Below are 15005 nucleotides of genomic sequence, written 5' to 3'. Positions count from 1 at the left end.
TCCTTGATTTACATACTAGGGTTTACTGTAGTTCTCTAAATCAGTGGTTCCCAAAGCAGGGGTTCAGACCCCCTGGGGCAGTTACTCATGATGATATACAGAAATATAAGAAAACTTGCCATAAAAAGCCCTTTAGCTAAAAAAAAACAAAACTGCAAATAAAACAATATGGCATCAGTCTTCCAATTTCCTTTGTCCTCGCATGACCCCTAAGGTGATTATGACAGATTAGCGAGAGCATCACTTCCAGCAGGTCAATTTACAGCACCACAGGAGACATTTCGACATGTGCACGTAGGAGATTTTTTTTGCAAACTAGCTCAAATTAAAAATCCTTTGTATGCGTCGACCACCTCCAGGGATAATGGGGGTCGCAAGTCTCTGTCACGGTTATTTTGAGAGTGTAAAAAGTTGGGAACCCCTGCTCTGAATAAACAATAGATAAACTTCCCTGACAAGCACAATTTGGAAACCAGGAACAGAAGAAATGCATAAAAACATGTCCGGTGTTATAAGTTATTAACGATTGTGGTGTCTCAGTCCCCCACATGTTTGAAGGACACCCGCATGAGACTCATGTCCGTAAAACAACAACCTTGTCTGAGCATGGAGAGACAAGGGGGGAGGAGGGGGAGCATGCAGGGAGCAAAGCTGAGAGAAAAGGTACCATTGTGTTCTGTAGTTGTGACTGTAGCCAACTGTAGTTAGCCTGTAGTGGACCAAATAGCCTGAAAATGTAAAAGACATGAAATTGATCTTAATTTGTGTTCGTTAAGTCAATGACGGTTATGGTGAGTCAGTCTCCCACAAGTCTGAGGGACATGTCCACGAGACTCATGGTCACAAAACGACAACCTCATTTGATCACAGACAGGACGACCACCACAAAGAAAGAAAAGCTGAAAGGACAGGTATTCTGTTGTGTGTGTGTAGTGGCAGTAATGCTATTGTAGTTTATATCTCAAATTTAACTTTTAATAAAAGTAAAAAATATATTTTTGAGTTGTTTAGGACTGCTAAGACGGCATAGAAAATGTATTTGATAAAATGTTGAATCGTATGTCAATGACGATTTTGCTGATTAAGACCCCCACATGTCTGAGGGACATGTAAACGAGAGACATGGCTACAAAATGAAAACCTCATCTAAACACGGGGAGGACGACCAGCACAAAGAAAGACAGACTGAAAGCACAGGTATCCTGTTTTGTATGTAGTAGGAGTAGAGTGCTCTTGTAGTTTAATATTATAACAAAATAACTTGGTGTGCTGTAATTAATTTGGTCGAGAATGACGGAAGGGGAGGAGAAGGAAAATATAGAAGAAATACATTTTAAAACTTTTTGTCTGAGATGTTTAGGGCTTTGAAATTTGAAATGTATTTTTTGGGGGGGTATTTTTTAGGGAGGCTAAGACAGTAAAGAAAATGTATTTCATAATATTTTTCTCTGATTCTTATATCAATGACGATTTTGGTGAGTCAGACCCCCACAAATCTGAGGAACACATACATGAGGGTCATGGCCACAAAACAACCTCGTCTGTTCACGAAGAAGACAACCACCACAAAGAAAGAGAAACCAAAAGGACAGGTATCCTGTTTTAGTAGTAGTGCGCTTGTAGTTTTAGGAAGAAAGGAAGTCATTGATAATGACTGAAGAGAAGGGGGCTGAAAATAGAGAAGAAACAAGTTTTTAAACAATATATTTATATGTAGAAAATGTATTTAACTCAGTGTTTTTGATGGTATCAGACCCCCACAAATCTGAGGAACACGTACACGAGAGTCATGGCCACAAACCAACCTCATCTGCTCACAGAGAGGACCACCACCACCCAGAAAGAAAAACTGAGAGGACAGGTATCCTGTTTTGTATGTAGTGGTAGTAGTGCTCACGTGGTTATATATTTAGAAAATAACTTAAATAATTTATTCCATAAAATGTTTTTCATTGTTATGTCAATGACGTGTCAGACCCCCGCAAATCAGAGGGACATGAGACTCATGGGCACAAAATAACCTCATCTGATCATGGAGAGAGAAGAGAGGAGGAGGGGCATGAAGAAAGAAAAGGTAGTTGGTTTATACTGTAGTGTTGGCTGTAGTTTACCTGTTGTTTATTAGTGGTCCACTAAAAATCAGTAGAAATGTAGTTAAAGTTCTGCATATGATTTCAATCACGGTGTTTCAGTTCCACATCAACCTGAGGAACACGGACACGAGAGTCATGGCCACAAAGTCTCATCTGAGCACGGTGAGGACGACCACCCCAAAGAAAGAAAACCTGAAAGGACAGGTATTATAGGCCTTATAGTAGTAGTGCTCTTTTTTAGTTTGAGAAAGGAACTTGGGGGAAAGGGACAAGGCAGAGAAAGAAAGAAAAGCTGAAAAGACAGGTATTGGTTTTAGAATAGAGGAGGCTTCTGGATTTACATAATGTAAATAACAGTAATTGTGCTGCAGTAAATAAGCAGCGGATCAACTGTTCCCACGAGGAAAACTTAAGCAATTCAGTATGTAAAATGGGCCTGAAAACAGCAAAGTGTTTATGCTCGTTATGTCAGCGACAATATTGTTGTTTCAGCAGCGCCCCACATGTTTGAAGGACACATACGTACGGCTCATGGCCACAAAACCTCATCCGAAACAGAGGACGAGAATAAAAGACACACTGAAAGGAAAGGTATCTTTATTTCTTTTTTTTTTATGTAGTGGAGAAGTCGACTTGTGGTGCAATAGATGTGCAGCTGATAAACTTGCAGTTTACAGTCAAAGCAGCACAAAATAAAATTTACCTCAGCAGGTTTTTTTATGTTTAAGACAATCATGGTGTGTCCGTCTCCCACAAGTCAGAGGGACATGTGCATGAGACTCATGGCCACAAAACTACAACCTCATCCGAGCACGGAGAGAAAAGGCATGAAGAGGCACATGAAGGTATCTCTCTCACGTGTAGTGGTATAGCAATGTACTTATAGATTCAATAGAGTTTACCTACTGTATAGTGGGGTTGTCATCTTTATAAAAATTTGAAATCATTTAAACATTCATTTAATATGTTATAATTAACAAGAACACATGCCACACAGCCGAATCCTAGACTACCTTGTAGATTTGAGGCTGTTCTTTGGATAAATAGCTACATCAACGAGTTATATTGGCATATTAGAGTAAAAAATAGTCCCTGTACATTAAAAACATCAGATATTCATCTGAACCTTTCTCTTCATCCAAAAATGGAGACATATTGTTGATATATATTTTCTAGGTTGCTGAGAAAAAAGCTAAATACATTTACTTCATGTTTCTGCTTGTTGAGTTCACGACAATTGTGGTGTTTCAGTTTCCCATAAGTCTGATGGACATGTACATGAGTCTCATGGCCACAAAGGTTCATCTGAGCACGGAGAGACAAGGCACGAGGAGGCACCTAAAGAAAGTAGGTGAAAATAAAGGTATCTCTTTTACGTGTAGTGGTAGAAACATCCCTGTAGATTTAATACAGAACTTGAGTTTGTCTACAGAAGAAGGGCTGTAATTAAATTAAACATGAATTTAATATGTTTAAATCAACTCAAAACAAAACCCTCATAGCATAATTCTGGACTCCATTGTTGAATTGATTCTGTTCTGTAGATAAACTTCCACAACATGTTACATTTGGCACATAACAATGAAAAATAGTCCCCTGCAGATTAAGATCCGGATATTTATCTGGGTTTGTCTCTTTATCCCAAAATGGAGACCCATTGTTCATATACATTTTTTAGGTTGCTGAGAAAATACCAAAAAACGTTTACTTCATGTTTTTGGTAACAAAGTTCATGACAATTGTGGTATTTCAGTTTCCCTAAAAGAAGGACATGTTGACATGACTGAGGGACATGGACATGAGACTCATGGCCATAAAAGTTCATCTGAGCACGAAGAGACAAGGCACAAGGAGGCACATAAAGAAAGTAGGTGAAAGCAAAGGTATCTCTTTTACACGTAGTGGTAGAAACTTCCAGAATGAGTTAGATTTTGGCACAAGTAAAAATGGTCCCCTGTAACTCTGTGGTGTTTCAGTCTCCCACACGTCTGAGGGACATGTACATGAGACTCATGGCCACAAAAGCTCATCTGAGCACGAGGAGGCACATACAGTAAGACAAGGTGAATGGGAGGGTATTTCTTCTAGTTGCAATGTAGTGTATCTGTAGTAATAGAAGTATGCAGTAGATAAACTTTCAGTTTGCGCTACAATTGGCAGGTTTTGATTAAAAAGGGCTCATGACAACTTAAAACAAAGTACTATGTGAATATGTGCTGGTATGTGACTGAAAACTGTGATATGTTAGTCCCCCACAAGTCTGAGGAGCACGCGCATGAGACGCATGGCCACAAAACAACCTCATCTGAGCACGGGGAGGAAAGAAAAGGTGAACGCAAAGTTATCTTCACAATGACCTTGCAAATGTAGATGTTGAAGTTTGCGATGCAGTCCCAAGCTTTTGCCATAAGTTGTACTTCCCAGCTCATAGAAAAAATAGGCATCTAATAAAGCTGTAGTAGTTATAGTTCAATCTTATAGTACCGTAGTGTCGTAGCATTATTGTTTATTTTGCTTAGGGAACAGCATACAGATTGTGTCTTCATGATAATCGTGGTGTTTCAGTCTCCCACAAGTCTGAGGGACACGCACATGTGACTAACATTATCCCACAATGGAGAGAAACATGAAGACACAAATGGTATCTCTTTCATGTGTAGTGACAAATGGCCATCTGGAAATTAACAACAGCAGATTGATTTTTGAATTGTGATTTTTATGTTGATGATCATTTCTGTGTCAGTCCACCACAAGCCTGAGGAGCATATACTTGAGACTCATGGCCACAAAACAACAACCTCACATGTGCACGTGGAGGATCACACAGGTATCTCTTTATGTGCAGTGGTTCTTGTAATTTTATATAGTGTAGTTTACGTAGGGTCCTCGAAAACTAAAACGTGAGAGCAGGAGAAATATGTCTACATTTCTGCTCATTATGTGAATGTTTCAGTCGCCCACAAGTCTGAGGAGCATGGACATGAGACTCATGGCCACAAAACAACATCACATGTGCATGGGGAGGAGCATGGAGACAGAAATGCTGAAAGGAAAGGTATCTATTTCATATGAAGTGGTTGCAATGTTGGAGTGATTATATATAATGTAGTTTACTAGCAAGGATGTAAACATAAATACATTTCTACTACACTTTTACCTCACTGTATTGAGAAAGAAAGGTGACCTAAAAAGATTAAACACAGGAACAGGAGAAATATTTTTCGCTCATTATATGAATGTTTCAGTCCTGCACAAGTTTGAGGATCATGCACACGAGACTCATGGCCACAAAACAACAGCACATGTGCACGGGGAGGAGCATGGAGAAAGAAAAGCAGAAATAAAAGGTATCTATTTTAAATGTAGTGGTAGCAATGCTCTTGTTATTATATATACCATAGTTCACTAGCAAGGATGTAAATATGTAGTACACTGTTCTGAGAAAAAATGGGTCCCAAAAACAAAAACGTGGTAGCAGCAGAAATATATCAACGTTTTTGCTCATAACATTAATGTTGTTTCAGAGGAACATGTGCATGAGACTCATGGACACAAAACCACATCACCTTTGCATGGGGAGGAGCATGGAGAAAGAAAAGGTATCTATTTCATATGTAGTGGTAGCAATGTCCTTGTAATTATAAAAACTGTAGTTTCGGAAAGGTGAAAATATGTAGTAGATACATTTATTACAAATTAACCTCACTATAATGCAGATTTCAACAAGTTAAATTTAAGATTTATTAAGACAATAATGAATTCAATTTAAGACCTATGCAAAAGATGAAGGAAGACCAGTCATACTTCCCCATAATTTAAGATAAGGTGAAGTAGCCTCGTAGAGATTAACCCTCTGATATGCCACGTTACCTCATAAACTACAAGCAGAGACGATAGGTATCGTATTCTTTCCAGAGTACTGCAATCAATTCTGATTGCCATGTTTGTAGACTCGGTTCCATGTTGGTCTTGTTTGTAGATTAATTGCAGTGTATTAATGTCCATCATTAAGAAAGAACTACAACACTCAGACATTACAAACTATGCATACTGCCAAACCATTTCTCTTTTTTTTTTTAAATGTAAAGCCTGATGGAAGTTAAATGAACATTAACATAATTGAAACCTATTTATAATTAGACTTATTTAAGACCAAGCAAATAATATTTTAACATTTCAGAGAGGGAAAACATGGGAGTGGCAGAAATGTATCTAGATCGTTGCTCATTACATTAATGTTGTTTCAGTCTCCCAGAAGTCTGAGGAGCATGTACATGAGACTCACGGCCACAAAACGACCTCACATGTGCACGGGGAGGAGCCCAGTGAAAAGAAAGGTATCTGTTTTGGACATAGTGGTAGCAAAGTAAATGTTGACCTCACTGTACTGAGAAATAATGAGCCTCCGTTAACTAAAACGTTGGAGCAGAAGAAATCCGTCTAATTAAAAAAATTGTTATTTTGATGACATTTGTGGTGTTTCAGTCTCCCACAAGTCTGACGATCACGCACATGGTCACAAAACAACCTCATCTGAGCACAGGGAAGAGAAGCCCAAAGAAAGAAAAGGTAGCAGTTTTATATGTAGTGGGGGAATCGTTTTCCTGTAGATTAACACATTATAAATTCATGTATCTGTTCAACAATATAGTTGTTACATTTAGAATATATATTGAATAAAAGAGTTTTATTTTTTTTTAATCAGACATGAATGTAGCTTAAGTTCACACAGAAAAAAGAGAGACATTTTACCTCTGCCAAGAATTTTATGTTTTCACCTGTTTGTTTGTAAATTGTTTGTCAGCAAGATTACAAAAACTACTAAAAGGATTAACATAAAACTTGGTGATAGAATGTGGTATGGGTCAGTGATCAAAAAACCAATACATTTTGCTGCGGATCCAGGAATGTATTTTCACTTTCTCCTAAATTGCAAGATAGGGCATTTTTTGACATTTTCCCAGATTTCTCAGGGAAGAATTTGTGGATCTTGATTACAAAAATCCTGTAGTCCTAGAGTACTGATATCTACTAGTATGTGCAATGTGATGCAGCTAGATTGAGTTTAACAGGAATACTGGGCCTTGTGAGTCGTATACGCTCTACTGAGTGCCACTCTAGTTTTATTATGTTGTTTAGATTGTTTCCTCATATGAGTAACAGTCCCTCACAAGACGTTCATGAGACTCATGGCCACAAAGCAACAACCTCACATGGGCAGGGAGAAAAAAGAGAAGGTATCTCTTCTGTAAGTAGTTGAGTGGTGGTAATCTTGTCCTAAAATCTGCCTCATGTTTTTGCTCATTATGTCAATGATTGTGCCGTTTCAGTCTCCCACAATTTTGGGGAACACGCACATGAAACACATGGCCACAAAACAACAACCTCATCTGAGCACGGGGAGAAAAGGGAGGAGGAGGAGCTTTCACAGAGAAAGGCTCATAAAAGAGGTATCTCTTCTACTTGTAGTGGTAGTAACATGTATATTAAATCATAGATGTAGAGCAGTAGATATGCAGGAGATAAACCTTCACCACGCGTTAAACTTTTGACACTTCACAGTGAAAGATGGAAACTGGAAATAACAAAAGTCTCTAAATCTATTTCTTCAACTACATGATAACCTGTCAGTCAGCGTAAGCTACGAGGCTAAATCTTTATTTGGTTCCAAAAGTGGTGTCGTATTTTTAACTGAGACAGTGACTGACACTGAAGGGCAAGAAATAAAACGCAGAAAGGAGGATGAAGGGGGGGAAATGGGGACACTAGAAAAGAAAGATTGATTTGACATTGAAGATGCTCTTGAGATGTACCTATATATATCTACACTGTTCAGAACAGTGAGAACATTGTTCAATTTTCAGTTTTAAATACTCTTTATCTGATTAGCTGTTTATAAATAGTATACAAATATTGCACTTTATGACACTTCGGTGATAATTTTGTAAACACACTTAGATTATATTAGAAGATGTGAACTGGATCTATATTAGGAAAGGTTTTGCCCAACATTTGAATATCTTGTCAGTCGTCTTTGTAATATTTAGCAGTCTGAGATAATCCTACATTGATTTAGAAGATTTTGTAGTACAGCTCATCATTTAGAAACTGGGTAAAGAGAGAGTGTGAAGACAGAGAGAGAAGGAACAAGAGAAGAGGTAGAATTTGAACATTTAACTGGGATTCAATCATTAATCTCATCTGTTCTTGTAATTTGAATAATTTGAGCCGACTGCTGAGTAATTTTCTTCGTTGAATGTTCCCCGTATCATCAGCGTGGAATAAAATCTTACAATTTATCATAATTTTGTATTTTGTTTTATGTATTCATTGATTTGTGGGGGGGATTTGAGACAAATCATACCAAATGTTTTCAATTTGGGGTTTAAACATTCTCTCTGCAGTCGATGAATATTTTTCAACAGATGAAGTCTGTCCGTCTGAGTGAAGGTTTAGCGCTGTATATGACTGGCACGGTGAATGATGCACAGACGACTCTTACACAAAGATTCCTTCATCCCTCAAGGGCTTCTGAAACTCTTGATCTCAGGAGAGCCCCAGGCCAGACAGTTGTTTGGGATCATATACCATGATTTCAAAGGTAAGAGACCAACATGAGCAGCATGTGGTCTGTAGATCCAGAGGCGAGACTTGGGCTTGGTTAGATCCTCAGATCACTGGATTTTTAAGTCCTTTAGTTTGACTGGAGCGTTGTTGCAGTTTTTCATGGATAAAACCTGTGGAAAAATTCCTTTCATTGCATGTTTCATGTCTTTTTTTTATTTTGCTCATTTTTCTCTATGCATCTGTGACTCCCTCTTGGTTGTGTCGGCTTAATGTGTGTGATCAAGGTGAGTATTTAGACTGGAAGTTCATATTGAAGCATAAAACAACAGCCCACCCTGACATTTCTGTGTATTGATTTTACACAGGATGCTTGTTAGCAAACTATACCATTATTCTTTCGACCTCACAGACTGATGCAGGCTGCTCTCTCTCTCTCTCTCTCTCTCTACCGCTTTAACTGTCTCTGACTGTTAACAATTCACAATTGATGAATACCAATAAAGCAGCATCTTGACTCGTAACATTAATTTGTGGAACAATGTCCCATTGCCTCTCTAGTCTGTGGAGTAATTTGCCATTTATATTTAATTAGGCAGTTCTTCCCCCACTGCTCGCACGGTTCCCTCAGTGCTGAGTGAGGCATTTTATGGTGCTCCTCTCGCTGGCTTCCTTTAAACCAGCTCATTAATATTTCAGCTGGCATCATCAACCAAACAATAATAAAATAATAATGTGACGGCTGATTAAACAGCTAAACTCCGACTTTTTAATGTGCATTTAAATGTGTATTTGCATAAACATGCCTGGTAAACGCCTCTTTAGAGGACAGTGATGCCTTGCAGCACACGACTGCAGCCAACTTCTAAAGCTTAATAAAACCTTAATTAGGTACCAGCCTCAGCCAAGATAATCGCAGCGAGAATGTAGAGCAACAACCCTCCACCTCTCGCTGCACCCCTCTGCACAAAGCAGATCCTCTGGTAAATGACATTAGGGGTTTCATTTCTCTCTCTGAGGAAAAATTATACAAAAGGTCTTAGTTTTTTTTTTTTTTAGCTTTGCTTTCAGGGTGTGAAATTGGGAAGACGTCTTCATTTAACAAGCGTTCAAGCATGTACAGTAAAACTTGCAATCAAATCCTCGCAGATAATTCATGAATTACAAAGAGAAAATTTAATTAACGTGCCCTGATTGCGCAGCGCGTTATGAAAGAGAATTTAAGTCTTTGTAAATGCAGAACAAACAGCAAAAAGAGAGGAGGGTAAGGTTCTCTCGCAGGTTAATCGGGGTAAGAGAGATTTCATGGAGCCAGGTGCAGGGTGAAAAAAAAAAATCGAACTGTGCAGCTGTACTGTATCACTCAACTCAAACTCCCTCGGTTATGATTGTGTATCTAATAAGCTACTCATCTGGTAATGCAATTACATTCCCAGACAAAATGAACATGCCTCTACTGCACCTGCACACAAACAAGCATGTACACACACACACACACACACACACACACACACACACACACACACACACACACACACACACACACACACACACACACACACACACACACACACACACACACACACACACACACACAGGATAGTGGAATTCCCATCAGTAATCAGTGCAGCACAGTGAAGCAGACTCAGCAAACCTGTGAGTGTAGTAATGGAGAGGGAGTGGTTTGTCTTTATTGAACCAATATAAAGTCAGAATGACGAGTCATAAAACACACAGAGTCATTCATTTGTTCACTGACAGTTCAAACTAAACCTTTCAGACATACAGTATCTGTTAGTGCAGGTCATTTATCATTTCCTGCCGTCACTGAAAACTCCTATGAGAACGCAGCGGCTAGAAGGAATGCAACCCTCTACACGTTTTCTAACATTTAAAACTTTGAGATTAACATAAAAATGTAGAACTGTCCTCCCTAAAGAAAAGGGTTTGAATCTGTCTCTTTTGTTTCAGACTGTGAGTGCTACGGCCACTCCAACCGCTGCAGCTACATCGACTACCTGAACATCGTCACGTGCGTCAGCTGCAAACACAACACCAGGGGCCAGAACTGCCAACACTGCAGACTGGGATACTTCCGCAACGCCTCTGCTGAACTGGACGATGAGAGCGTCTGCATCGGTCAGTCCACAGGGAGACAGTGAGAGTGTGTCGAGGATAATGATGGGCGTGTCAGCGTAGACAATTGAAATTTGAACCTATGGTTCTCTATGGGGAAACATATTTTTGTGTTCATTGTAAATTGTGTTGCTCTGTACTCCTGCACAAGGACTTGAAATTCAACAATCTCATGCCTGGCCTAAAGCAGCACCAAGCGCACTGTTGATACGCTCCTTACTCACTACCTTATTAAGGGCACGTCCTAGTAAGAGGTCATCTGTTTGTATAGCTGTGGAGTGAAAATCTGGTGTTGATTTGGATCCATCTGCAGATGAACTGCAGGGGGTTGGAGGGTAAACTCGCCATGCCTGGGGAGCACATAGGGCCAGGCTTTGGAGTCAGCACAAATAAGGGCCCATTAGCTCTTCTGCCAGCACACTGGCAAACTGAGCATGGCACACCATCATCTCTCAAAGCAAGAAACCACTCACTCTCCAACACACACACACACACACACACACACTGTACACAGAGCTTCACATCATCCACACACAGTCACTCTGAGTGGCTCACTTACAAACCCAGTATTAATGCCCGTGACCCACAAACACACAGATAACCTCTGGCTGGGATTGTGTAATCTGGGTGTCTCAGTCCGTTTCAATTTTATGAATATTTTACGAATTTAAAAAAAGTTAATGTGATCTTGGATACAGATGAGCTATCAGCGTACCTCGCGTCATGATGAGACATTTTGGTTCATCACCAGTCAACTGACAAATGCAGTGCAGTTCTGCCATTTTTTTTCTCCATCTCTGATGTGCTACCAACTATCACTGATGTGGATATCAGGCAGCTTCTATAAATATATGTATTTGTAATGACAATAATGTGCCAACATCAGAGAGACACAGAGAATTTAGTTTTTTTCTACCTAATCCAAAGAGAAGCTCGATATCATCTTGTGTTTAAGAGTTGAACACTTGAGGGTAAAATCTCTGTCAGACTGACGGGACATGAATCTCACAACACATTTAGCATTTTAGCACAACTAAGAGATGTTCAACATTTTATTGATGTCAGTTGTTAGGGAGGATTAAGCGCGTTTCTGAGGGCAAATGTGATTTTGTGACGTTTGATTGGGTATTTGAATCCACAGAATTAAGTTCAAGCATAATTTATTTTAACAAAAAGACCCTCAGCTGTTCAAATACCACAATGATCCCCAAATTCATTTTATCTGCTTCTGAAATATCAGACAATTAAAATAACTATTTTTTTATTGGAATAGATTCACAAACATCTGAGATACTTTCTGACAAAGGGCAGTTTCATTCTTCTGTTCTGAAACCTATGTCAGTGAACTTGTTGAGACTGTTCTAAAAAGTTAAGTCTGAATCCCGGCAGCATGATGGTACATCTCTGCTCTTTAAAGAAACTCCTTACATGGACAGTACTGTAGATCGGAAGCACCTCAATACCAAAGACAAGCATGTGGTGTGAATACAAATAGCTAAATTTGTTTAACTATTAAGATCAAATCCCCAAAAACTCTTACGATCAAATTCCGCAAAAATTACAAATTACAAGAGGTGGGAATCAGTCCAGCAGGTATCAGGTATGACTCCCTCTATTGTTTTTCCTTCAGAGTGTAACTGCAACCAGATGGGTTCTGTTCATGACCGGTGTAACAGTACAGGCTTCTGCCAGTGTAAAGATGGCGCCACAGGGGCCAAGTGTGACGACTGTCAGCCGGGCTACTACTGGAAACAAGGCTGTCACTGTGAGTATGATTCTGATATTTTTTTGTCTAAAAACTTCAGGGTTTAAGAAATGTTGTGCTTTTCCAGGTGAACCCATGTTTCCCTTACTCCTGAGGGAATAGATCATGTAGCTCATTAGCAGCATCACCTGCTCCTTTAATGGATGACCCTGTCACACCTTAACCCCATTACAGGGATTCCTCGTCCCCCACCATCAACCATGAAGTCAGGGGCCTCAGTCACAAATATAGCCTCCCCACACACACACATTAAACCTCCACAGGCATGCATTTCCAATGTGGATTTATTCATTATAATATGGGACACACTGTAGTATATAGAAACACAGTATGTCTCGGGTTTGACATCTTACCCCGAATACTCCAATTCAGCAAAGCCAATTATCTCTAGTGTAATAAGAAATGTTATCTCATGTAATTATTTCTTGTCATGGAAGCCTGATCCTCTATTTTCCCGAAGAACATTTTTAGGTCAAGTATCTTGCGCAGTACAACTACCCCTGTGCTTTTCCTAATGCCTTTTATGGCATTTTAATGATGCTATTTGTTCCTCCAATCATTACTTAACACATCACGCATGCACTGTATTTTCTGTCGGGTCTAAGACGATGATTTTAACGTGACCCTGAGAAAGTGCAGGCTCAAGAAAAACAGACTGAAAAGAGCCTGCAAAAACAAAAAAGGCAGGTGTTACCTGTTGTTTTCCCTGAGGCAAAGACTGGAGAATTTATCATGCCTTTTTCCTTCCTCCTGCTTTCTTTTCTACTTTGTTCTTTCTGCCCTGGATTCCTCTCCTGCCCCTGTATCACTGCTTCCCATCATGACTTTTTCCCATCCTCCCCCATCTGTCTTTCACTTTGCCACACATTTTTCTTTCGTCTCTGTGCTCTTTACTCCCCCAATATCCTTTTACCACCTGTCACTTTGCTGCGCCCTCTTTATTCCTAACTTTTCGCTCATTCTCCTCACCTCTGCACTTCCGCTGCACTGCTCCCCCCCCTCTGCTGCTCTCTGCCTTCCTTCATCTCCGCTCACAGCTAACATTTGCGATGACGAGATGCTCCTGTGCCAGAACGGAGGAACTTGCCACCAGAACCAGAAGTGCATCTGTCCTCCAGAGTTTAAGGGGCTACTGTGCCAACAGCCCCGCTGCGAGGCGGGCAAAGACTGCAACGCTGCCTCTTCGCTGCACCTCTCTACGGCCAACCTGCTGCTCTGCACTCTGCTAGCCCACCTGCTGGCCACGTTAACCCCCCACTGAGACACGAAAACCCCCCCCTCAGACCAAGGAGTGTGTTTATATGTGTGTGTCCGTGAGGCGAGCGGAGACCCCGAGTAGGTAGGGCCGTCTGAGTCATGGACCCGGTGAACACACACTGCAGCACACGCGAAAGAGCACACACTCACACAACACTTTATATCTCCAGTCACACACACACACACACATACACACACCTCACATGACTGTTATGCTACCAAGTGTGTGCTCAGGTGTGAGAAGAAGGACAAACAGAAAGAAAAGGGGGAGCGACCTCAGAAAAAAAGAGATGCAGACGAAGGGGGAAAAAATTCATACCAACCACTGTTCCCTTTATTCCTGAGCTGGAGCAATGTGCATCAAACCAAAAAGCATAAACGAAACACTTAAATCACCACTGTTTCACTACAAAGGGAATGGCTGTTGTAACCACAAGGACCTTTTTTTTTTTTTTTTTTTCTTTCTTGTTTTTCTTGGTTGAGTTAGGAATGTCACATGTATTAGACTGATGGCCAAAGTGTGTGTGGTCAGACTCGGACGAGACACATGGACACGATGGACGGGTCGGGAGGCGGGCTGTGCATTTGATTCTGCTGCTGAGGCCTACATAGTATATTAACCAGGTTTCATTTCTTCTCGAAAGAAGAGACTTGATTTTACATTTATTCTACTTCTGCTGCATTTCTTTTTTTTTTTATTATATCGTCAGTCATTGTATCTAATGTGCCCACTAACAGTCGCTGAGATTATACATATTATATAATATCCAGGGGGTTACAAATTATTTAAAAAATCTTTAGTCACTATTATGGTTGTTATAGGAATGAGTGATTGTTGCCACACTTAGAGAGATTTTATCTTCACACAGTATTCAGGAAGCAGAGTTTAAGAGAATTTAACTTATCAGAAGTTTAAAAAGAGAGAAAAGATATCAACCACGTATCAATATTATATGACATTATTTGACTATTTTTTGTAGAAATTATTTTTGTTTGGAGTTATAAAAATAAATGATAAAAAATGGCATTTACAACTATTCCAAATGAGCATTTTATTACACTGAGTGTAAACCTTGCAGTAAATATGACTGTTATTTGCCTTCTTGCTTGTACTTTTTTCCATTCAATCAAGTGTTCATGACTACATGCTGTAAACAGTTCTTTTTCCAGTGGGGTGAAAAAAAGAGAAA

The 15005-nt window shown here is 39.8% G+C and overlaps 1 protein-coding gene across 1 annotated transcript in view; it reads left to right on the top strand.

Annotated features, from left to right (window-relative positions):
• Positions 1 to 14601, top strand: part of LOC117771558 (netrin-G2) — a 66904-nt gene extending 52303 nt beyond the window's left edge. The window contains exons 6-8 of the mRNA XM_034602056.1: positions 10629 to 10796; positions 12424 to 12558; positions 13596 to 14601. Coding sequence (XP_034457947.1) covers positions 10629 to 10796; positions 12424 to 12558; positions 13596 to 13819 — 527 coding nt within the window. The 3' untranslated portion in view covers positions 13820 to 14601. The remainder of the gene's footprint in view (positions 1 to 10628; positions 10797 to 12423; positions 12559 to 13595) is intronic.
• The last annotated feature ends 404 nt before the right edge of the window (positions 14602 to 15005 follow it).

This window comes from Hippoglossus hippoglossus, chromosome 12 (genome assembly GCF_009819705.1).
Source record: "Hippoglossus hippoglossus isolate fHipHip1 chromosome 12, fHipHip1.pri, whole genome shotgun sequence".
NCBI classification, from domain to species: Eukaryota; Metazoa; Chordata; class Actinopteri; order Pleuronectiformes; family Pleuronectidae; genus Hippoglossus; species Hippoglossus hippoglossus.
Note: the sequence above shows the minus strand (reverse complement) of the source record. Positions and strands in the feature narration are given on the sequence as shown.